Here is a 20667-nt window from a genome sequence, read left to right on the forward strand (position 1 = left end):
GGTGGACTCTTTTGTGGCCCCACATACCGCCGCTGTGATTATAGAAGTGCCTCCTCTCCCTTGTTAAAGAAGCAAAGCTCTAATCTTGCCTCTGTGTCGCCCCCAAAGCCAGCGTGCTTTAGTGGAAAATGTGCGTGCGTGTTAGTGTGCGTCCATGTGTGGAGAGTGGGGGTCGTGAGTGAGGGGCGCAGAGAGGAGGAGTGGCCCTTTTCCTCCGTTTGAGTGACACGACCCTCTCTCCTCTTCAAAGGCCACGCAGAAATAAACGCATCTCATTTAAATGAGAGGTTTTTTTTCTTTCTTTCTTTCTTTCCTTCCCCTCTTCTTCTTCTTCTTCTTCTTCTTCTTCTTTTTCTTCTTCTTTGGTGATATTTTACAGCCATAAAATGTTCAATAGGAGTGTGTGTTTTATATATGTTAGGTTGAATAGCAGGGTTTCTGATGACGGGGAATTCAATATAGTTCCATATCTCACCACATGCCACATTCTGCAGCAAGTGTAGTATTTTGTCCATGGCTACATCAGTAACACCACCACCCCCGCCCTCCACCAACACCGCCCAGTCCAAATTCATTTGCATCCGCTGATGATATCAGTTTTTAACAAAAAAAAAAAAAAAACTGCTGGCACCGTTTGAAGGTGGGGGTGGGAGGGAGAAGGCTCTACTTATTTGGAGAAAACTGGACCATAGAGTGGACACGGCCCTAAAGGTCAGTCGTCCATTCATGTCAAGGTGGCAGGGGGTGTGTGTGTGTGTGTTTTTTTTTTTTTTTTTTTTTTTTTTTTTGGGGTGGGGGGGGTGGTGCAGCATGGGGTTGCCAAAAGAGGCTTATTTGAAAGCAGGCGTATATTTGAGACAAGGGAGTGAAAAGAAGTGGACCACAAAGCTCGTCATACTTCAAATACGCCCAGTCACATCTTCACTCTCTTTTCCACGAATGGAGGCGACAAAATGGGTAGAGGGTATGTAGCCATGCCGACAGGACACGCAGCAAATCAAATCACAATAAATAAATAAATAAATAAATAAATAAATAAATAAATAAATAAATAAATAAATAAATAAATACATTTCCTTAGGTCCGACACTGATGCTGATGTGGAACATGCGTCTTTTAAGATCTTTTTTTGCAGCGATAGACAATCTTTCTCCAGGGATGATCCTCCGGGTATGTGCTATTGATGCAAACCTGCAATTTTATGATTACTGCATCGTTCCATATTATATATTTCAGTGCGATGTCAGAAAGTCAAGGATATAGTACGTCCAGTAAATATCTAAAACAAAATTATGTCTGTAATTTATTAGGGCCATGCACCATCAGATATATTACTGAGTACAATACAGTGCCATAATATCGCTCACAAACAGCAAAAACTAACGTATTTCACTTATATTCATGTTTCACCTTTTCCGACACATCTTTTGAATAGAAAATGAATGGCAACAATATTTGATCGGATGTATTGAGAAAAGTACATTTAGTATAGTTGGTGTTGAAGTAAACACACACACACACACACACACACACACACACACACACACACTTTTATTTGTCATATTATTCAACACATGCGTATCTTAAATAAATTGATGCTGAAACCTTGAGCAGCATTATCATCATACATCAGTTTAACCTTTAAATACCATGTTTATTTTAGATTTATTTTAATATTTCAATCAACTAACCACAGCAAAATGATCATCATTTTCTTGTAATATTCAGTAATTGTGTATAAAGCTCGATACTTGTTGTTTCTCTGTGCCTGTGTGGACTGAGATGCTGACAGAATAAGGATCGCTCGGCTGAACGTAGCACGTGAAGCATGATCATTTCAGATATATAGCTGTGCATTGATTGCCGCATTAGAGCGTGTCCCATCTCCGTCTCAAACCGCCCTTTCACCACTGCCATCATTATTACTCATCGTTATTACGCTTTGTAATGTAAGTAGCTATAACTGTTGCTGTTACCATTACCTTCACCGTGTGTGTGTGTGTGTGTGTGTGTGTGTGTGTGTGTGTGTGTGTGTGTGTGTGTGTGTGTGTGTGTGTGTGTGTGTGTGTGTGTGTGTGTGTGTGTGTGTGTGTGTGTGTGTGTGTGTGTGTGAGAGAGAGAGAAAGAGAGAGAGATAATGAGGATGCTAGATCATTTTACGCACTCAAGACCTTTTTTTTATGTGTCCAAACTTCACCTTTTTACCAGCACGTGGTTAAGCACACTTTGTTTTCTCCTTTTTTTCTCAAATTTATGTGGGGGGGCTTTACGACCAGGTGTCATATATTTGTCACAATAATTGTGTGTAAGTAGGACTATTCAAGGAAGCATTAAAATATAAATGTATTTCAGATTGTAGAGTCAGCACAGCTGTGTTCTTAATTGTCCCCCTGGTTTTCATTTAAGTTTTGTGAAAATAAAGCTGACCTGTTGCACCAAGTGTCTGCTTTAGAGGAGATCAAGCATGGCACCACGGAGAGGGAATCGCTCAAAGTTTTAAGGGCTTGAGAGAAAGCGCCAAACCGCAGCACTTATAGTTGTAGCGTCCCTTTACGCACACATGTGCCGTGTGCGTAAAGACAGGCAGATCAAGACAGGCTAATTCCCCTCGCTTGCAGACCCTCCCTGCTGTTATTGTTTCTGCCTGAGCTTGCTAGATGGCGCTCTGCGTCATGGGACCCTCTGGCACAGGAGCAGCAGTGTGGTCTCTCTCTCTCTCTCTCGTGTGTGTGTGTGTGTGTGTGTGTGTGTGTGTGTGTGTGTGTGTGTGTGTGTGTGTGTGTGTGTGTGTGTGTGTGTGTGTGTGTGTGTGTGTGTGTGTGTGTGTGTGTGTGTGTTCTCAGCCGCACAGACCGCAGCGCAGCAGCGTCTCTACGCGCCGCGCGGTAAAACAGGCGTTTCTGCTGCAGATAAATGTTGTTAAAACGACTTTACCGCCGTAAAGAGTGTGATAGTGTTAAAAGTCAGTTGACATGGGGTGGTATAGCAATGTTTAATGTTTTCTATGTCAATTCTAGGCATAACATCGCCTAAAATGATCAATAAAGGTTTTTGTTTTATTTTTAATTTATTTATTTATTCTTTAAATATAAGAATTCAATGCCACGTTAAACTGCATTGATAATAATTAAGTATCGGTATTTTATTGTTTTTGTTATATTTATAAAAGAAACAATACACGTAAAATACGTATTCAAAATTCAAAACACACAAAGGAGCTTTCATTTTTGTTCCTTAAATAATATAATTGGGTAATTGTTTTGAAAATATTGTATTATTATGTATTATAGGAAATTGTTGGCATGGTGAAACAGATGATACCTTGCAATTAAATAATAAAAAAAAACTAAGATTTGTTTAAAACGTGTTTAAATAAGGCAAAACAAAAAAAAAAAAGTAATTGCAAAAATGCAAACAATTGAAAAAAAAATTATTATATTTTTATTTTATTTTTTTAAACAACAACAACAAAAAACAATTAAATTAATTCTTAGCATTTGAATTAAATTTAGGTGTGACCGGTGCGGCCTGTCGTGGACATTGTATTGATCATTAGCGCGGAAAAAAGTCCACTGTTGTGTTTGGTGAGTGGCGCACTCTGCCCTCATACATACATATATATATTTATATATATTTATACTGCTGCTGCTGTTACACACGCACTAAACCGCGGCTTGTCGGTGTCTGACGTTGACGAATGACTTGGAGACTCGGGAAAGCCTTTTACAGCTGTCCTAAAAAGCGCCGCGGCCCCACACACACACACACACACACACACACACACACACACACGCACACGCACACGCACACACACACACACACGCACACACACACACGCACACACACACACTTTAAACTCCACATGCGCACAGAATAGACTGATATATACAACTTTTATGATTAACTCATTTTTGGACCATCATTGTATTTGTCATGGGATCAGTGGAAAAAATCCAAACAGTAGCTTTTCTGTTGCTAGTCTAGAGATGGACAGTGTGTAAGTGCGGCCCATGTGGGCTGTGAATTTGGGCTTTTTTTCCCCCCTCCTCACTGTGACTTCATCTGTTCTTCACATAAACACATTTAAGTTACTCAAGCACTTCATATGGATTTAAATGAATGACTATAGGGTTGTTGTTTGTTTTTGTTTTCTTCTTCTTCTTCCCAGAATGTGAAACTTGTTTTGTGGACATGTGCAAAGGATCACAAGTTGGAGTCCAAAAAAAAAAAAAAAAAGAAAGAAAGAAAAAATAAAAAATAAATGTAAAAAATGTGAATCTGCTGACACAGGAGATGCAGGAAGTTGGTCATGTCTGTTACTGTGGAATCATCTGTGCTTTAACACATGTCATGGTTCTCCTCAGCCAAATCCATTTTACTTTCCACTTATCCGTTTAACTTAACCATCACATTTACAACAAGGGGGGAAATGACGCATTTACAGTAGTTTGAAACACACACACAAAAAATGAAGCATAATCTTACATAAATATATAAAAGGCTATAGCTTGTTATTTATTTTTCCAAGACTTTGCACAAGCCATTCTACCGCAAAGAAAAGACATTCCTGCCATATCCCGTGCGCTGCCAAAGGTCGGGTTGCAGGTTCAGTTAAGGTGGAATAATGCATGGGGACAAAGGCATGGATGACCTTGATTGAAACTGATCAGAATAAAAGGGGAAAAAAGGGTTAAAAATGATGGGGTGAAAAAGGAAGCGAGTATCCTCTTTGTTTAGACTGTAGTTTCTCCTTTGTGTCCACACACAGGCCTATCCGCTTCTCTCAAATCGCGTAGCGTCTTTAAAATGTGGAAATAATTCTAATACCTGACTATAACGCTAAGATTTTAATTCCATCCAGCACGTGTCTAGACTAATTCACTCATTTTTTTGACATCCTTTTCTTTCCTCCCTTAATCGAATTTGCCACATTTAAGCTGCTGTGTGTGTGTGTATATGTGTGTGTGTGGATTTTAAGGCATAAGCACCCATTTGGGCTCCATCTCCGGAATGACAGAGAATACCGAGGTTTGTCATGATTTCTTAAGTAGAAAACACGATGTTTCAGCTCCACAGTGGGATTTTAACGAATCAAAATATCTTACTGTCTGCCTGTGATTAAAAAAAAAAAAAAGGTACCGGATTGAGGCGCAGAAAGGCTTGTTAAGTAACTTCCTGTCAGTGTAGTTAGCAGTGCTCTGATATGGACGGTGGCTGCAGAGCCTCATCTCTTGGGCTTTTAATTAACAAGCTGTCTCAAAGCTGCAGAGCTCCATCAAACAGATTTTTTTTTTTTTGTCCATGTAAATCCTCCCTCAGACACTGCCTTGGGCTCTGCCTCAAACTTTACACATCAACTTGTTAGCACAGTTTGTGCATCAGCTGATAGGAGATTTAAAAAATAAAAAGACTGACTGTTTTCTAAACGCTTTGCAGCTGTTTTGCATGCAGACGTGGACGTGCTGCACGCGCTTTGTTGGATTTAACTTTAAATTATTGTAATTAAAAAAACCAAAGGTTGTCTTATTTTTTTTTTTTATCTGATTAGGAAGGGATCAGAGTTTTACACTATCAAAGTCATGCACTTTTTAATCTTATTTAGCTGTGTAAGAATTGGAGACATTTTAAATTTCAGAGTTTGGAATGATTATAAAGAAATGTATATATAGGAAAGTATTATATATCTATTTTTTTAAGTAAAATGCTGAAGATTATTAAATGTAAAAAAAAAAAAAAAAGTTTTCATGAATGAGCAACATTTTATATGGACTTATATGAAATTAAACAGGTTATTTTTTTATTTCAATCTGACTCTGAGACATGCACAAGATTTACATTTAGCTGTTTTTTTAAACTTGTACATATGGCAATAAACTCTATTGTATTGTATTGTATTGTTATCTTATCCCCTAAAACATGTCTTACTTCTACATTTTTACCATTCTATTACAAATAATTTAAAATTAAAATCTAACAGATTTTGTAGCGTTACTCAAATAATTTCTAACATCATCAAAGACTCTTTTGTTTTTTTATGGGCGGGGCTGGTAGATTATTAACCAGTAAATAACAACTTCAGCATTTCCTTTCTTTTCTCCTCCTCCTTTTTTTTTTTTTTTTTTTTTTTTTTTGTGATTTACTACACAGTAAAACTATAGGATGAACTTCTAAGTTTTGCCAAAAAAAAAAACAAAAAAAAAAACAAGTAAAAATGTCAAATGGACAGGCATGAGAGAAGAAATAGAAGACAAAAATAAAGTCTTTGTGAGTGCGACTGCTTTCCATAAGCAGCATGGTATTAGCAGCCAATGTAAACTAACGGCCTCCTGCTTCATTTACCACAGTGTTACAGAGTTTAAGCTCCTGGTTTAGGAAAGATTTGTATGTGGTGAAAGAGGGCAAGTGCCACATTTCTCTCCCTTTTGGTCTCTGCACACAAACACTCTCTCTTTCCCTCTCTCTCTCTCTCTCTCACACACACACACACACACACACACACACACACACACGCACACACACACACGCACACACACACACACACAGTCTGTCTCTCCCTCTCTGTCTCAGGCCACACTAAACTTGGTGCTGGTCTCCTCAGAAGAGGGTAATTTGATAGCAAGGCGAGGTCAAGACAGTGCGCTGTCCATGGTGCTGCGGAGGAGCAGCCTGGATGTTATCATCAAATTAGACAGGACAAGTTTCAAATCGATGCCACCCCCAGATGTGTGGAGGAGTTAAAGTCCTAACAAGTCCCCCCTGACAGGTCAACACCTCAACACAAACACACAGCTCTGATGCAGCAGCAGCAGCAGCAGCCTACAGGTCAGCAGCGCTGTGTCGCAGAGATAAGCAGAAATCCCCATTGAAGGGAAATATAGCTGCAGGTCCACTGCTGGGACTCTGGCTGTGTGCTTTGGATATCTGCGGATTTTTATTTTTACCTTTGGAGTTGTTGTGGTATTTAACACCGAGAGGAAAACCTTGACACACAGACACGCTTTTGAATTTGGTTAATATATATATATATATACGTAAATGCAGGGCTTTTTACCTCTACATTTTCCATTAATTTAATCAATTAACATGTTAAATATGTTTTTTTAATTATTATTTTTGTTTAATTTTAGTTTCCTTTTTCATCTTTTGAAACTTTTCACATTTTTTTTTTTAAAAAAAGTTTGAATTACACCGAGTCCAATACATTTCACTAAATAAGTGTAAATACTTCTAGGGCTTGTTGCACTTTTTTTTTTTTTTTTTTTTTTTTTGCAATCACTATCATTCAAATTTACTTTGTTTTGTGTTTTAATTTGTACATATTCATGTTGGAAAAAGTATAATTTAAACTTGTGCAACTCAACATATGGAGCTTCATTATTTAAGGGAAAACTAACCAGTTTATTAATATGTTAAGGTTTCATTTATTCAAGCAACTGTTTTTTCTTCAGGAAATTTACTTAGATCTTCTGATTTGTTTCGACTGTCAACTGCCAGTCCTCCTCAGGGGCGTCTGCTGATCGCTTTTGATGTGTCTTCTGCTAATAATAATTCCAGCAAGTTCTTTTTGTCTTTAATTCAACCTTATTTATGTAGTGCAAATTACAACAATAGTCATCTTGAAGTGCTATCAAAATAAAAACAAAAATCTTAACAAAAAAAAAAACCCAACAGATCCCTATGATATTCTTTTTGTAAAGCAAAATTTCCTGAAAAAAAGTATGAAACCTTAACATATTATTCAAAAAGAACTTGATGGAATTATTTTCAACCTCGAGTCAAAACTAACAAAAACCAAACACTCCAATATGTTTTCACAAAGTTTTTCGAATTGAGCATTAGGGACCGTGAGCATCACTGACACATCATAAATATTGTATTATAGACTTTATAATCAGAGAATAAAGGACATTTGTAAGACAGTGTCTGATGGAAGAGAAGATCTCAGAGAGAGTGGAAAAGAGGGCAGTGATTAGAGATGTTGCCAATCTGTCTCCCACTGACAGCTATAGCTGCAGGGATAAACAGAACACACACACCACACACACACACACACACACACACACACACACACACACACACACACACACACACACTGCTGACTCAGGTATAACAAACACAATGAGGGACAGAAACGATATATTTGAAAGGTTGATAAATAAACGCAGTGTTTGGGAGGAAAGAAGGGCTGAGCTGACCGTAGGCCCTCTTATAATAACACAATTACATTAACCACGCGGATTCTCAAAAACCAGGAAAAGCACATCAAAGCCTACACCTGCCCATCCCACCACTACCTCCGCCCCGCCCCCTCTGCCTGTCTGTGAGGGCGACGTCCCTGCTAATCTGAGCCCAATGGAAGGGAAAAAGTAGATTTGGGACTGTGTGTGTGTGTGTGTGTGTGTGTGTGTGTGTGTGTGTGTGTGTGTGTGTGTGTGTGTGTGTGTGTGTGTGTGTGTGTGTGTGTGTGATGGCTGTAATGATGAGGACGCAGGGAGCAGCGGTGAAAGGCCTCTCCCTCTGTAATAAGAACTGATCTTATTCTCTCAGCCCACGCAGCGGTTTGTTTATCCTCGGAGGGATGCGTCCATATGATGAAACTCATCTATAATGTGTGATTTAATATCTCCACGCTCTGCTCTTCTTCTCCTCCTGGAGATTTTTTTTTTTAAACCCAAAAGAGGGTTGAGGGTGGGTTTATATGGAGTTCAGCTGAAGAGTTGAAGTGAAGAGTTCATTTTCTCACTGTATGTTTCTTTTTCTTTCTTTTCTTTCTTTCTTTTTTTTTTTAATCAGTGCTGCCGGTCTATAGCTTCTGAAAAAATAAAAATGTAAAAAATAAAAATAAAAACGTAGAAAATGTTTTTAAAAGATGTAGAAGTTAAATACTTGAAATTAAGTGGAAAATCTCAAATATTCGAACAAAAACTTAATAAAAACTGAACGAAATAATATAAATAAATAAACACAATTTATGAACTCTTTAATTTCCAAAAAACAATTTACGTGGCTAATTATTTGATAGATGTATTTTTTTTGGAGTGTAAGTCAAGGCCTCTTTTCTCTATAACCATCAACCGATCGATATCTCGCCGTCTTCATTCCGATATTGATCCAGGCTCGGTTGTACTTTTCGGATTTGTGGAAATACCTCATTATTTTGCAGCTTCAAGTGCACAAAAGTATAACCTCACGCACGCCCTCCTCTTTATTGCTGCTGCTGCGAAAAAAAAAAAAGTCTCACAGTAAGGCCTGTCGATTGAACTGCGCTTTTAATGATCAATAATAATAATAATAATAATTATATATATATATCACGTTCAAATATTATTAATATTTAAACACATTTCCAGATCGGATACATTTATACTTTGTCTTTTTACTAAAAATACACGAATTAAACAATACTTTGGAAGCTGGTTCATCTGGTAATTTTTTCACAACTAAAATACTTATTTTTATAAAAAAGCCATTTTTTTGTTCCACAATTTCTTTAAATCTAGCTTAAATACGGAATTCAAACTAATTTAGAACAATATCCGTTACTGAAATGTTAAAATGTGTTTGTTTGAGCTATTTTGCAAAATAAAATGTTTTTAGCCCTATAAAAAGGTGAAAATGAAATAGTTTACTATTCATCCGTGCACATTTTATTAATTATTAGCAGGTAAAGGATGGTTAGAAGTTATTATTTATTCATGTTATTTTGATAATAATAAAACAAAAAAAACATTTGTTGTTTAATTTACTACTGGAATACTTTGTTTGTCTTTATCAATAATAATAATAATAATAATAATAATAATAATAATAATAATAATAATAATAATAATAATAATAATAGACTTTTTGCACAATGGAAAAAAAACAATACCAAGAGTAGAAGACGAACAAAATCAAATAATGAAAGTGCTAAGAATAAATTAATTTATTAACCTTCGTCATGAGTTCTGCTGGGCGGGCCCTGCCATGTGACGTCAGATTTTCGCCCACAAAGTGACCAATCATCACATTTATAAAAGTCACAGTATCATGTCTGTCTAAATGCGTTGCTTTGAGTCATTTGTAGAAGGTTTTATGAGTCTTGAGGCCAGAGAAGTATCAGAGGAGGTGTGAGTGAGGGGGCGGCCTGTCTGAAACAGGCTTTCAAAGCCAAATCAACTCAGCACAGAATAAAGGCATTTTTTCATTTTCATTTTATTTATTTATTTTTTTTTACCTCCGGCTGTCCCACAATCAGAGCTTTATATCCTGAGCAAACACAACTGCATACAGATACATAGAAGAACGAAATAAAGTAAAATACCAGTGAATAGATCAGCATGAGCAGCCTTTATAGGCCTATGAGGGGGCTTTATCATAGTTGGTCTCTAAAGACTTTCCTCACTTTAATGCACGCCTTAATTTCCTTAGAATAACCCTGGGGAATGCAGCACTTTTTTGCAGGGATTGCCTGATTTGCTGCCTTTCTCCACACAAACTATTAAAATCTCTTTTTTTTTTATTCTCCAGATGTGTCCCATGCACAGGTGAGGGAGAGTCAGAGCAGGCCTCAGTGTCTGCTCATGCAGGCTATCAACAACGACTTTGCATAATTTGGCCCATCAAAATATGAATATAAAGTGACTTTGCGACCCACATTATGCCACACCTGTCCCCAGAATTTCTGCACCAAATAAATGGAAAAACTAGACAAAGTTGCAGGATTTTGATGCACGTGGGGGAGAGGCCGAACGAAGAGGGACTGTTTCAACTGGATTTAATGGTCTCTCTGCCAGTCAATGAATATGTAATGATGTCACAAGAAACCAGCCTGAGAGCTCCGGTATACAGGCCTTACATTAGAGAGAGAGAGAGAGAGAGAGAGAGAGAGAGAGAGAGAGAGAGAGAGAGAGAGAGAGAGAGAGAGAGAAATTGTGTGTGTGTGGGGGGGGGGTTATACATATAAAATAAAAAAAAACCTGCTGTGGAAATATAGTGTGTGATAAGCAGCCAGGCCAATAATGTAATTGAAGTGAGTTGATAAAAGAAGCAGCAGAGACAGGGACTCCCTGCGCCCTGATTGTTGGAGATATTTTCCCTTAGTATAGCTGATAAAACATTGATTGTTGCAGTTAGTTGACCCGTAAAATTTGGGGGTTAGTTTTCTCTTCTGAGCTGAGCATATAATTATGCAAATAGTCATTTGACAGTGATCCGCTGGAGAGAGGCAGAGCTCTGGATGTGTGTGTGTGTGTGTGTGTTTTTTTTTTTTTTTTTTTGGGGGGGGGGTGTTGTCAGAGGGGTGACATTCCAACTTCTCTGCTTAATGCCTGGTTCCCTTTAGGAGGGAGTTCATCTTCCTCAGAGGTCGACGTGCACATCAGAGTGAGCAGAGGCAAGCAAGCGTGACAACAACTCTCTTCAAGTCACGATTGAAATCTCAGACTGTGTCAGCCATGAGGGAAAGGCCAGGGCTTCCCCAACCTCCATCACAACCACCACCACCACCACAGCTCCAACACTGCACCACCATCACAGCACCATCACCACAGCACCTCCAACACCACCACAGCACCTCCACCACAGCTCCAACACTACACCACCATCACATAGCACCATCACCACAGCACCTCCACCACCACCACTGCACCAACACAACACCATCACCACAGCACCTCCACACCACCATCACCACACCACCACAGCTGCAACACTGCACCTCCATCACAGCACCATCATCACAGCACCACCACCACAGCTCCAACACTGCACCTCCATCACATAGCACCATCACCACAGCTCCAACACTACACCACCATCACATAGCACCATCACCACAGCACCTCCACCACCACTGCACCAACACAACACCATCACCACAGCACTTCCACACCACCATCACCACACCACCACAGCTCCAACACTGCACCACCATCACAGCACCATCATCACAGCACCACCACCACAGCTCCAACACTGCACCACCATCACCACAGCACCTCCATCACACCACCATCACAGCACCACCTTCTCCCTAAAGTGACCGTTTATCCTCCAAAATGCTGTGTATCAAGGAACCAGATTGGTAAAGGAAACTATGACCTTAAACGGATGTAAAACCTGCACAAGTGTAAAGAGAACTGATAAATCCTACTCAAGTACAAGTACTGTTAGTTAATTGAAATTATACTCAAGTAAAAGTAACTCATACATGAAACACTCAAGTACAAGTAAAAAAGTAGCTCAATTAAAAAGTACTCAACATAAAAGTTACCAGTTACTTTCACCTTTATTTTTGGTAATAAATCTTGCCACGGTTCCCTAGCATACAATAAACATCTCATGTACAAAGTTAAAAAGGAGGAGATGAAATCTTGCACAATTGGATCTAGATTTATTTTCTGTATAGAATTAAAGGTTTGTCAAAATGTACAATTTCTAAACAAAATAACACCATTTAATTCAAATTAAAAAAATAAAAATCTCAGGCTCTATGTATAGCTATGTATAACTCTAAGCCATGTGGGTAACAAAATAATAGGTACTAATTCCAACCTGATCCAGAAAGTGGCAGGGCTTTGATCAAAAATGGAAAAACTAGAACATTATGTTCAATGTGCCTTTATAAACAGTTTATGAAGAGTCCAAGAAATATAAAAAAATAATAATTTACTCAGTAACGGTGGAGTGCATATGTAGTTAATTACTTATTTTAAAAAGTACTTAAGTACAAGTAAAATTGCTGATTTAGAAATATACTCAAAAATGTACAAGTACCCATTAAAGCAACTCAATTACAGTAACGTGAGTACTTGTAATCCATTACTTTCACCTCTGAAAACCTGCATTGAATGTATAATATATATGGGACATTATTGCTAGGATAGTTTCTATATATTAAAAAATAAAACAATCTGTAATCCAACTTAATCAAATTGATCCATCATGACATCATCATCATGGAAAAAATGAGATCATAGCTCATTATTGAGCCTAGTTTGCATTTCTACATATAGATAAAATACAAAGTATGTCAGAAACCAACCATATCCAAGCAAGAAGTGATAGATATTGATCCCAACAGGATCTTCACTTTAAATTTTCTACATTTTGTGACCAATTTCTATTTAATTAAGGGAAATATGTCATAATTTGAGAAAAAATTAAGGTTTTGTAAGAATTTTGAGTTTTTTCAACTGTTTAGCATTTAAAAAAAAACCTGCAATCATGCGATATAAGCACTGGGAAAATTGTGAACCCCTGCAAATATCGTTGAGTTTCATTTACACAATGATTCATGTAATTTTTTACTTTCTCCTGCAGGCCAAATTGGATGCTCCAAAGGGCCAGATTTGGCCCTCGGGCCATGAGTTTGACACATGTGAACAGTATTAGTATTTCATTTTTTTCCCCCCCTTTTCATTCTTTGTCTCGTTACTATTACTTTCAATGATCTGTGTTACAATAGCATGTAACTGTAAACCTTGTTGCTGCTGTTGCAGCTCTGCCAAATTTAAATAAAGTTTTAATTAACTTAAAAAAAAAAAAAAAGCTGCACGTATTATCGGACTGCGTAGATATACCTGAGGATAAAATGTTTTTACAAGTTATTTGAATGTCTTCTGACTGAGAGCTAAACAAAATGATAATATACACAGTGTGAGGGACTGGTCTCCTCTGCTGGTCCCACTTGTTGTTCGCTGGTGCTTCGAAGAGATTTCTAAGGATTTATTGAAGGGGCGTTTAATGACCTGATCGGTTTCAGCCGCGTGAAAACAAATGATGCAGTGAAATGCTCGCATAGCTCCAGGGAAGGAGGGCTGCCACAAGTAACCACCACAAACATTAAACTGCATGGGTCAATCGGACAATATCACTTCAAATGGAACTTTGAAAACCCTGGACTTACAAAACGGCGGACATTCAACGCTTTTTATGATCTAATACAGTGGTTCTCAAACTTTTTTTTTTTCTTGCAAATGTACCCCTCTCTCTTTGTCCGACACAACATTTTGCTTAGAAAACTATTTAAAAACAACTACAGAGCATAATGATGGAATGAAAAAATGATAAAACACATTTTAAAGAATATATTTTGTAAATAAGTGTTAAAGAACAGTATACTTAATCCAGTGGTTCTCAACCTTTTTTTTTTTTTTTTTGATAATTTCTAGCGACCCCCAAAAACTTTTTTTTTCTTCATAGATTTACATTTTGAACAAGTTTGAGTTCAGAAATATGTACAACTTAATTTTAGTTTAACTAGATTAACATAGTGAAAGTACAGTTGTTTAGGATTGTGTTGTTTTATTATTAAAAATAATAATAATAATTAAAATGAATAAAAATAAACGATTAAAAAAATAAAAATCTATAGTTTTATCATTTCCAGTCATATCACGCCTGGTTTGGAACCAACACTGACGTTTACATTTTTCACTCTCTCAAGTACCCATTGTGGTGCCATAGCGTACCCCTAGGGGTACACACACCCCCATTTGAGAAACACTAACCAATTTTAGAAAAAGTCTTTTTTTTTTTTTTTTCTAATTATGCCTTGTGCAATTCGGTGATTATCTAAGAAAACCTTCAGAAAAAAATGAGTAAAGAAATAAGTTAAAAAGGGTTTTAATATATATTTACCTTTATTGATTGATTACAAAAGTAACAATGAAAAACATATTTATTGTGCTGTGAAAGTAATGACAAAAATCCAAAGCTGTCTATTTATCAAAACTAAACCACGTTTTGGTGAAATGGAAATTGTTGCACTGTGAAACAGAAAAAAATAGGTTTAAACAAATGTAAAGTAAAAAAAATAATAATCATGTCTTCATGAGCAAATCTGGGAAACAGACTCCCCTTTATTTGCTTTATTTGAATGTGCTTTTATGATAGGCTGCTCTTACATTGTGAGGGGTTTTTCACATATGGCTTGCTGGGGTTTTCTTATTATTAAAAAACAGGGAGCAGAGCCTTGTTTGTTCCTAAGGCAACAATATACAAACTGTGGGGCAAAAAATGAACTGATTCCACCTAAAAAAGCAGAAAGATATGCAACGATATCAAGAAATGAAACTCATCAAATCAAATAATAAAGCAACTTCTTGGCTGGAACCTGGTGAGATGTGAATCAAATTAAAAGGAAATTAGGCCTGCAACCATCAGCCACATGTCTCATTACAGCAGGAAGATAATCCACAAAAGCTCTAAACCAAGCACACGGCGGGCAGAGAGGCAGGATTTTACATTGTACAAGTTTAACAAAGCCAAGTGTTTGAGGGGGAAAAAGAGGGGGATGGATATATTTGAGAAGGTGTCTAAGGTATCATCGGATTTAGCATCCTGCTGGAAATTTTCCTACTGTCGCCACACATAAGAAATCTCGTCCATTAAGCCTTAAGTGGTTTATAAAATATACTGGCTTTAAGGGACAAATTACCATGTTTGTGTCACATAGTCAGATTAAGTGCAGCTGAGCAGGAGGCTGACTTTGTCACAAGAAAAGTACTTTGGTACAAGGAGAGAAAAAAAAAAGAGTGGATATCTTACATTTCTCTAACATCTAAAGAAATATCACTCTGGCTTAGAATAATATTGAAATCTTGGATTTTCTGACACATGTAAGACGATATATTGAGGTTTTATGAGTGCTGTGAGCTGACTTCTGCTTCCCCGTTGAAATGAGATATCCCTCAAACACATTTTGATGCTTGACTTTAAGTGATTTTAAATAAGCTTCAGAATACGGAATTTTCCATATTCAGAACTGGTTGTGTTTGTTTGATTTGTTTTATCACATTCAATCATCCAGAAACATCACTTTGGGGTTTGTTTTTTTTGGGGGGGGGGTTTGAAAGAGAAGGGAAACATGGATAGTTCTTGACAAACATGAGATGAATCTCCCACCCTTTCAGAAATCAAACAAACAAATGCACTAAATTGGGCACTCAGTCACAATAATTATTCTTAAAGAAATGACTTGATGAAAGAAAAATGTGAAGGACTGAGTGAGACATGACTCTGTTTTAAATTAAAATAAAATGAAAAACAAAGCTCATATCATAAGCTCAGTGTAGAAAAAGCATGGCCACGTGTGAACCAGAGTGACCACGGAGCAGAAAGAGATCAAAAATGTTTTGATATTTTGTCTAAAGTTGAGAAATCAGTCAAATTTCAATCAGTTATTATATTTCTTCCTTACCATGGTCAGTCATAGATGGGAAAAAAATTGGACATGACTATAGCTGACGTAAACCAGAACACACAATCTGATACGAGCTAATTTCAGTGGAGAAATCCTGGCCTTCAGGGCTGAGAGGAAGGAGAGGTGCGAGAGAACGAGCCGTGCAGACTGGAGGCATTAGCTCGGTGCAGGCTGATGTCAGGACGATTAGAGGTGCAACACGGCGCATTGTGCACAGTGCCTGTCAGCCCTAATCTCTGCTGCTGAGGTCCGTACCCGCAGCCGGGCCACAGCCCACGGGAAGCGCTAACACTCACACCGATATTGCTTTGACAGTTGCACTCAGCTAGAAGTAATGCAAAACGTTATTTTGATGTATACACGTTGACCCCACACTCTCTTCTCTTCCAAACAAGAAGGCAATGTGTGTGCAGACCCAGGGAAAGGCTGGAAGGGAGAAATGACACTAAATAAGGGAGAAAGGAAAACTGGTGGAAGGTTACAGAGAAAAAGGGGGAGAAAGCAGTGAGGGCCTTTTTTCTTTCCACCCCTGATCCTCTGCCACTCTGGTTCTCTCGTTTCATTGTTGATGACTCTACAAATCTTGGTGTTTGTTTTTGAGGAAGTTGCTGCGAGTGGTGACAATGTTGGGGGTCTCCTCCTCCTCTTCCTCCTCCTCTTCCTCCTCTTCTTCTTCTTCGTCCTCTTCTTCCTTCTCATCTTCTTTTACCAGGACATTGGTAAAGAATTTGAAGATGGATTCCAAACTCATCCAGGAGGTGAGCTCATGCCTCTCAGTGCCTACATGTTTGGAAAGAAATACACACAAACACACCAGTGTTAGTTTTTGTTGAATTAAGACAAACAAAATTTGCATATCGCACTCTTTTACCCGACAAAATTGAATGGCAACAACAGCAGAATAACCAAAACTATGATAAAAATAATCAACATTTTTTTTCTCCAACAAATAAAATTGAGACTAAACGGCAGAAACACTTTTGTTCAAGCAGTTGCTAATTTTAAGGGAGGTTCTATTACATCTTTGGCAATTTAGTCACTTCAAACTAGGTTAAAACCAACTCAAGCCTCTGTCACAAGGATAAAAACTGATTCTAAACCAAATTAACACTGAAACACAAACATTTGTTGACTGATTCCAAAGGAAAACTAAGTAGAGACAGAAGATATGTTAAACAAACACAGATAGTCTCCAATACTCATAATCATATGAGCCTATCTTTGGAACAAAAGTAGGGAAAAGAAAAGAAAAAGTCCCACAATGCACGACATTTCCCACCTATATGTGAAAGCCATGCTAGCCCATGACCTGCTAATCCAATGGGACTGCCCAAATATATAACCCAAGTGGATACTTGATAATCATCATCACTGCACGTTCAAGTAGTTGGAAAGAAGTCGTTCCAACAGGATTGGAGAGATACACAATGGGAGCACTAAGTGAAACCAATGGAGCGATAGCCATTCATTCTAAAGGGCTGATTGAGGAATGGCAAGACAGAAGACAGTCAACCAGTGAACATATCAGGTGGTCGAGCAGTGGAGGTGGGGGGGTTAGCAGTGCTGGGTTTCCCTCTGACCTCCTTCAGGTTAGCAGGTTCCCAAGTTGGGGTCACATTGTAACGTGAAATCCGGTACAAACGCCTCAGGTTCCTCAGGGTTTGGGTATCACGGGCCTGCTTTTCACTTGGATCACATTTAAACTCAATGGGAGTCTCGACATCCTGCAGATCCCCTCAGCCTGGCATCGACCATCAGGTCGGATCGCAGGTGCAGCTGATTCATTTCTGCTCATACTCGCTAACCATTCAGCGCCCACAGATAATGACTTGTATCTGCCGCCGCTGGCTAGCTGCTCAGCTGCTTAGCAACACAACTGTAACTGGACCCGAAAAGCTATATCAAGGTATACAATTGCTTCCCAGAGTGAGGTTTTCTTTGCTTTGAGATGATATTGAGACTCATCCCTTGACTGACGGATCTGAGACAAGTTTTCATTGCGAAGGGAGATAAATGAACACAAACAGCTAGTGAGGCTTCTTTAAGATTCTTCATTTCGACATTTTTGTTGACACGCAATTGCTTGTATGAGCGAGAAATGATCTATGGCTTCCTTTTTAAAATGATGCAGAAAACAATCATCCTAAGAGACACCAGTTACAGCTTTTTAAGACCACCTAATCCCTTTACTAATGGATAGAGAACCATTACATATGGGCTGAATCAGTGGTACATATGGATGCATTTCTTTACTTCAGCTCTGCCTTCTTAAGTGCCTTCTCCTTCCCAACCGGTTCATTGTATTGGCTATAAAAAGCTCAACTAGGAGGCCGCAGGGATACAATTAAAAAGCACCTTAAAGGCTCTCTCACCATAGACAGGCCTCTGATGACCACTGCACTGACCCTGTGTTTATTAGATTGACCTCTGCCTCAACGAATTAATGGAGCTGTGTGTGTATGTGTGTGTGTGTGTGTGTGTGTGTGTGTGTGTGTGTGTGATTCTTAAACCAGAGGCGAGTGTAAGGCCTTATTCTGAGAGTCAATTTGGGTTGTGATGTGTTTTGTGGATGTGTGTGTAATTTGTGTGCCCTAGTGTGTATGGCAGCTCTTGATCTGTGCGATAAGGAACTGAACCGAGGTGGTCAGAGCCTTGGGTCAAATTTACTGGCTGGCAATCATGGTAGTCAATAACGCAGCACTCTCACTGACTCTGTTACCTGTGTAGGGCTGATCATAACACACACTCTGGAAACAAAGACACAGCCCTCTCACACCTCCAATCTATCATTTATATCCAATTTGAAGCCCTGTGATCTTTCTCCTCCTCCATTTCCTTGTCTCCCTCACTACTGATTTTACTTCTTTTTTTCCCCTCTTCCTATAGGAACGATCAATACCGCGGCGCTCTCCCGTTCACCCTGAACTGGCGTTGAACTCCTCCGGAACGCCGCCAGCATCTCCACCCTATCCCATTGCAGCTCAGGGTCACCAGGGGGTGTCTCTGTGCCAATATGCAAATAAGCCAGTGCCCCTTCGATGACTCCGCTGTTTAGGCTCCGCCTCCTCTATACAGTGGAGGCTTTGAAAATGAAAATCCACTCCTATCTACACACTCACAGACGCACTCACTTTCATCCCGACTTAAACGAGCTTTTAACAACTTCCATCCACTCTTACTTTAATAGCCGGAGTGTGCTGAACCTAATGGATGCTGTCAGAGCTGAGATGTGACCACTGATTTAGAGGAGGAACCTCGGCGACCAGGCAGAGGGACAGAAAAGAGGAGACAATGACGTCAGCTGTGCTACAAATCAAAGTAATATCTCTAAAAGATGGGGCGATCGATGAGGTGTCATGAGGCAATATCTTGTGTGTAAAGTGAGGCCATAAACAGCCAATAAGTACGACTTTATCCTCAATATAAGTCCTTTACTAAAAAGATTTTCAGTTGATGAGCAGATTTGTTTACTGGCAATTGATTTTTATGCATCAGTGCTAAGATAGAATGGACCAAGTGCTTTTAAATTGACATAATTCTATTTAATAACTTATGTTTTGATTGCAAACAATTACGTCTGAGAAAAAGCTTGTGCATGTTGGTGTGTTTTCTGTCAATGACTGCGAACAATCATCTGAGTTGTCCTAGTTAAGCAGTATTATTGCCATCGCAGTAATCCAATAAAGCTTATTTTAAAGCAATAATGTCCTCATTTATTGTAAATGCAATAATGATGTTACTGTTAGGCTCCATAGCGTTGGCTATTGTCATGGGAGACATGACGGAAAAAAAAATCCAGTCACAGTCACGACATGATGAAATGAGTGCTGAGAGAGAGAGAACCTCACAGTGTTTAATTCCTTAAGTGACGGCTAAAAAGGAATAACTGTGCATGTGATGAGTTTTCAGAGTCACAGCAGACACATAAGTCCACAGTGAAAGCTCCATTAGATGATCTTTGCCCGAGATTCAACGTGGCCCCTGACCGCTTGCCTGTGTTTGACAGTCGTGTGTATGTGTGTGTGTGTGTGTGTGTTGTCAAAGGCCGCCGAGGCTCCCTCATTATGTGACAGCAGAGAGGAGTATTTGATCCTGGATATTTAGCCGCCTCCTCCCTGTCACAGCCACTGGAGCCCTCTCAAGGTAATAGACTGACTGTTTGATCTCCCTCTGACTCCACACGTCTACAGGATGCTGACATATACAAACAAACACATTCACTGCTTATGCAAGGGTCTACCATACACACACAATATAACCACATCCAGCCGTGACAAAGACAGACACACACACACACGCGTACCGACGTATTGTTATCATTTGTGTGCAGTGAGGGAAGGGAACAGAGGAGCAGTTTTTGAGGAGGAAACAGGGAAACCCCCTCCATAGCTATGGGCCATGCTTTCTTCCCTGTGCACCAAACGCTGCGTGCTGTTACAAATGGTAATCTCCTCTGATTGTCACAAATTTCAAAACAAACG

At 38.8% G+C, this 20667-nt stretch overlaps 1 protein-coding gene and 1 long non-coding RNA gene across 3 annotated transcripts in view; one reads left to right on the plus strand and one right to left on the minus strand.

Moving 5' to 3' along the window:
- LOC114469507 (uncharacterized) overlaps positions 1-19887 on the plus strand; it is a 23414-nt gene extending 3527 nt beyond the window's left edge. The window contains exon 2 of the long non-coding RNA XR_003674776.1: positions 19073-19887. This is a non-coding gene — a long non-coding RNA (uncharacterized LOC114469507). The remainder of the gene's footprint in view (positions 1-19072) is intronic.
- Positions 14606-20667, minus strand: part of arb2a (ARB2 cotranscriptional regulator A) — a 159622-nt gene continuing 153560 nt past the window's right edge. For both annotated transcript variants that reach the window (XM_028457060.1, XM_028457059.1), the window contains exon 11: positions 14606-16966. In XM_028457060.1, coding sequence (XP_028312861.1) covers positions 16761-16966 — 206 coding nt within the window. In that variant the 3' untranslated portion in view covers positions 14606-16760. The remainder of the gene's footprint in view (positions 16967-20667) is intronic.

Source organism: Gouania willdenowi, chromosome 9, assembly GCF_900634775.1.
Source record: "Gouania willdenowi chromosome 9, fGouWil2.1, whole genome shotgun sequence".
In the NCBI taxonomy this organism is placed as follows: Eukaryota; Metazoa; Chordata; class Actinopteri; order Blenniiformes; family Gobiesocidae; genus Gouania; species Gouania willdenowi.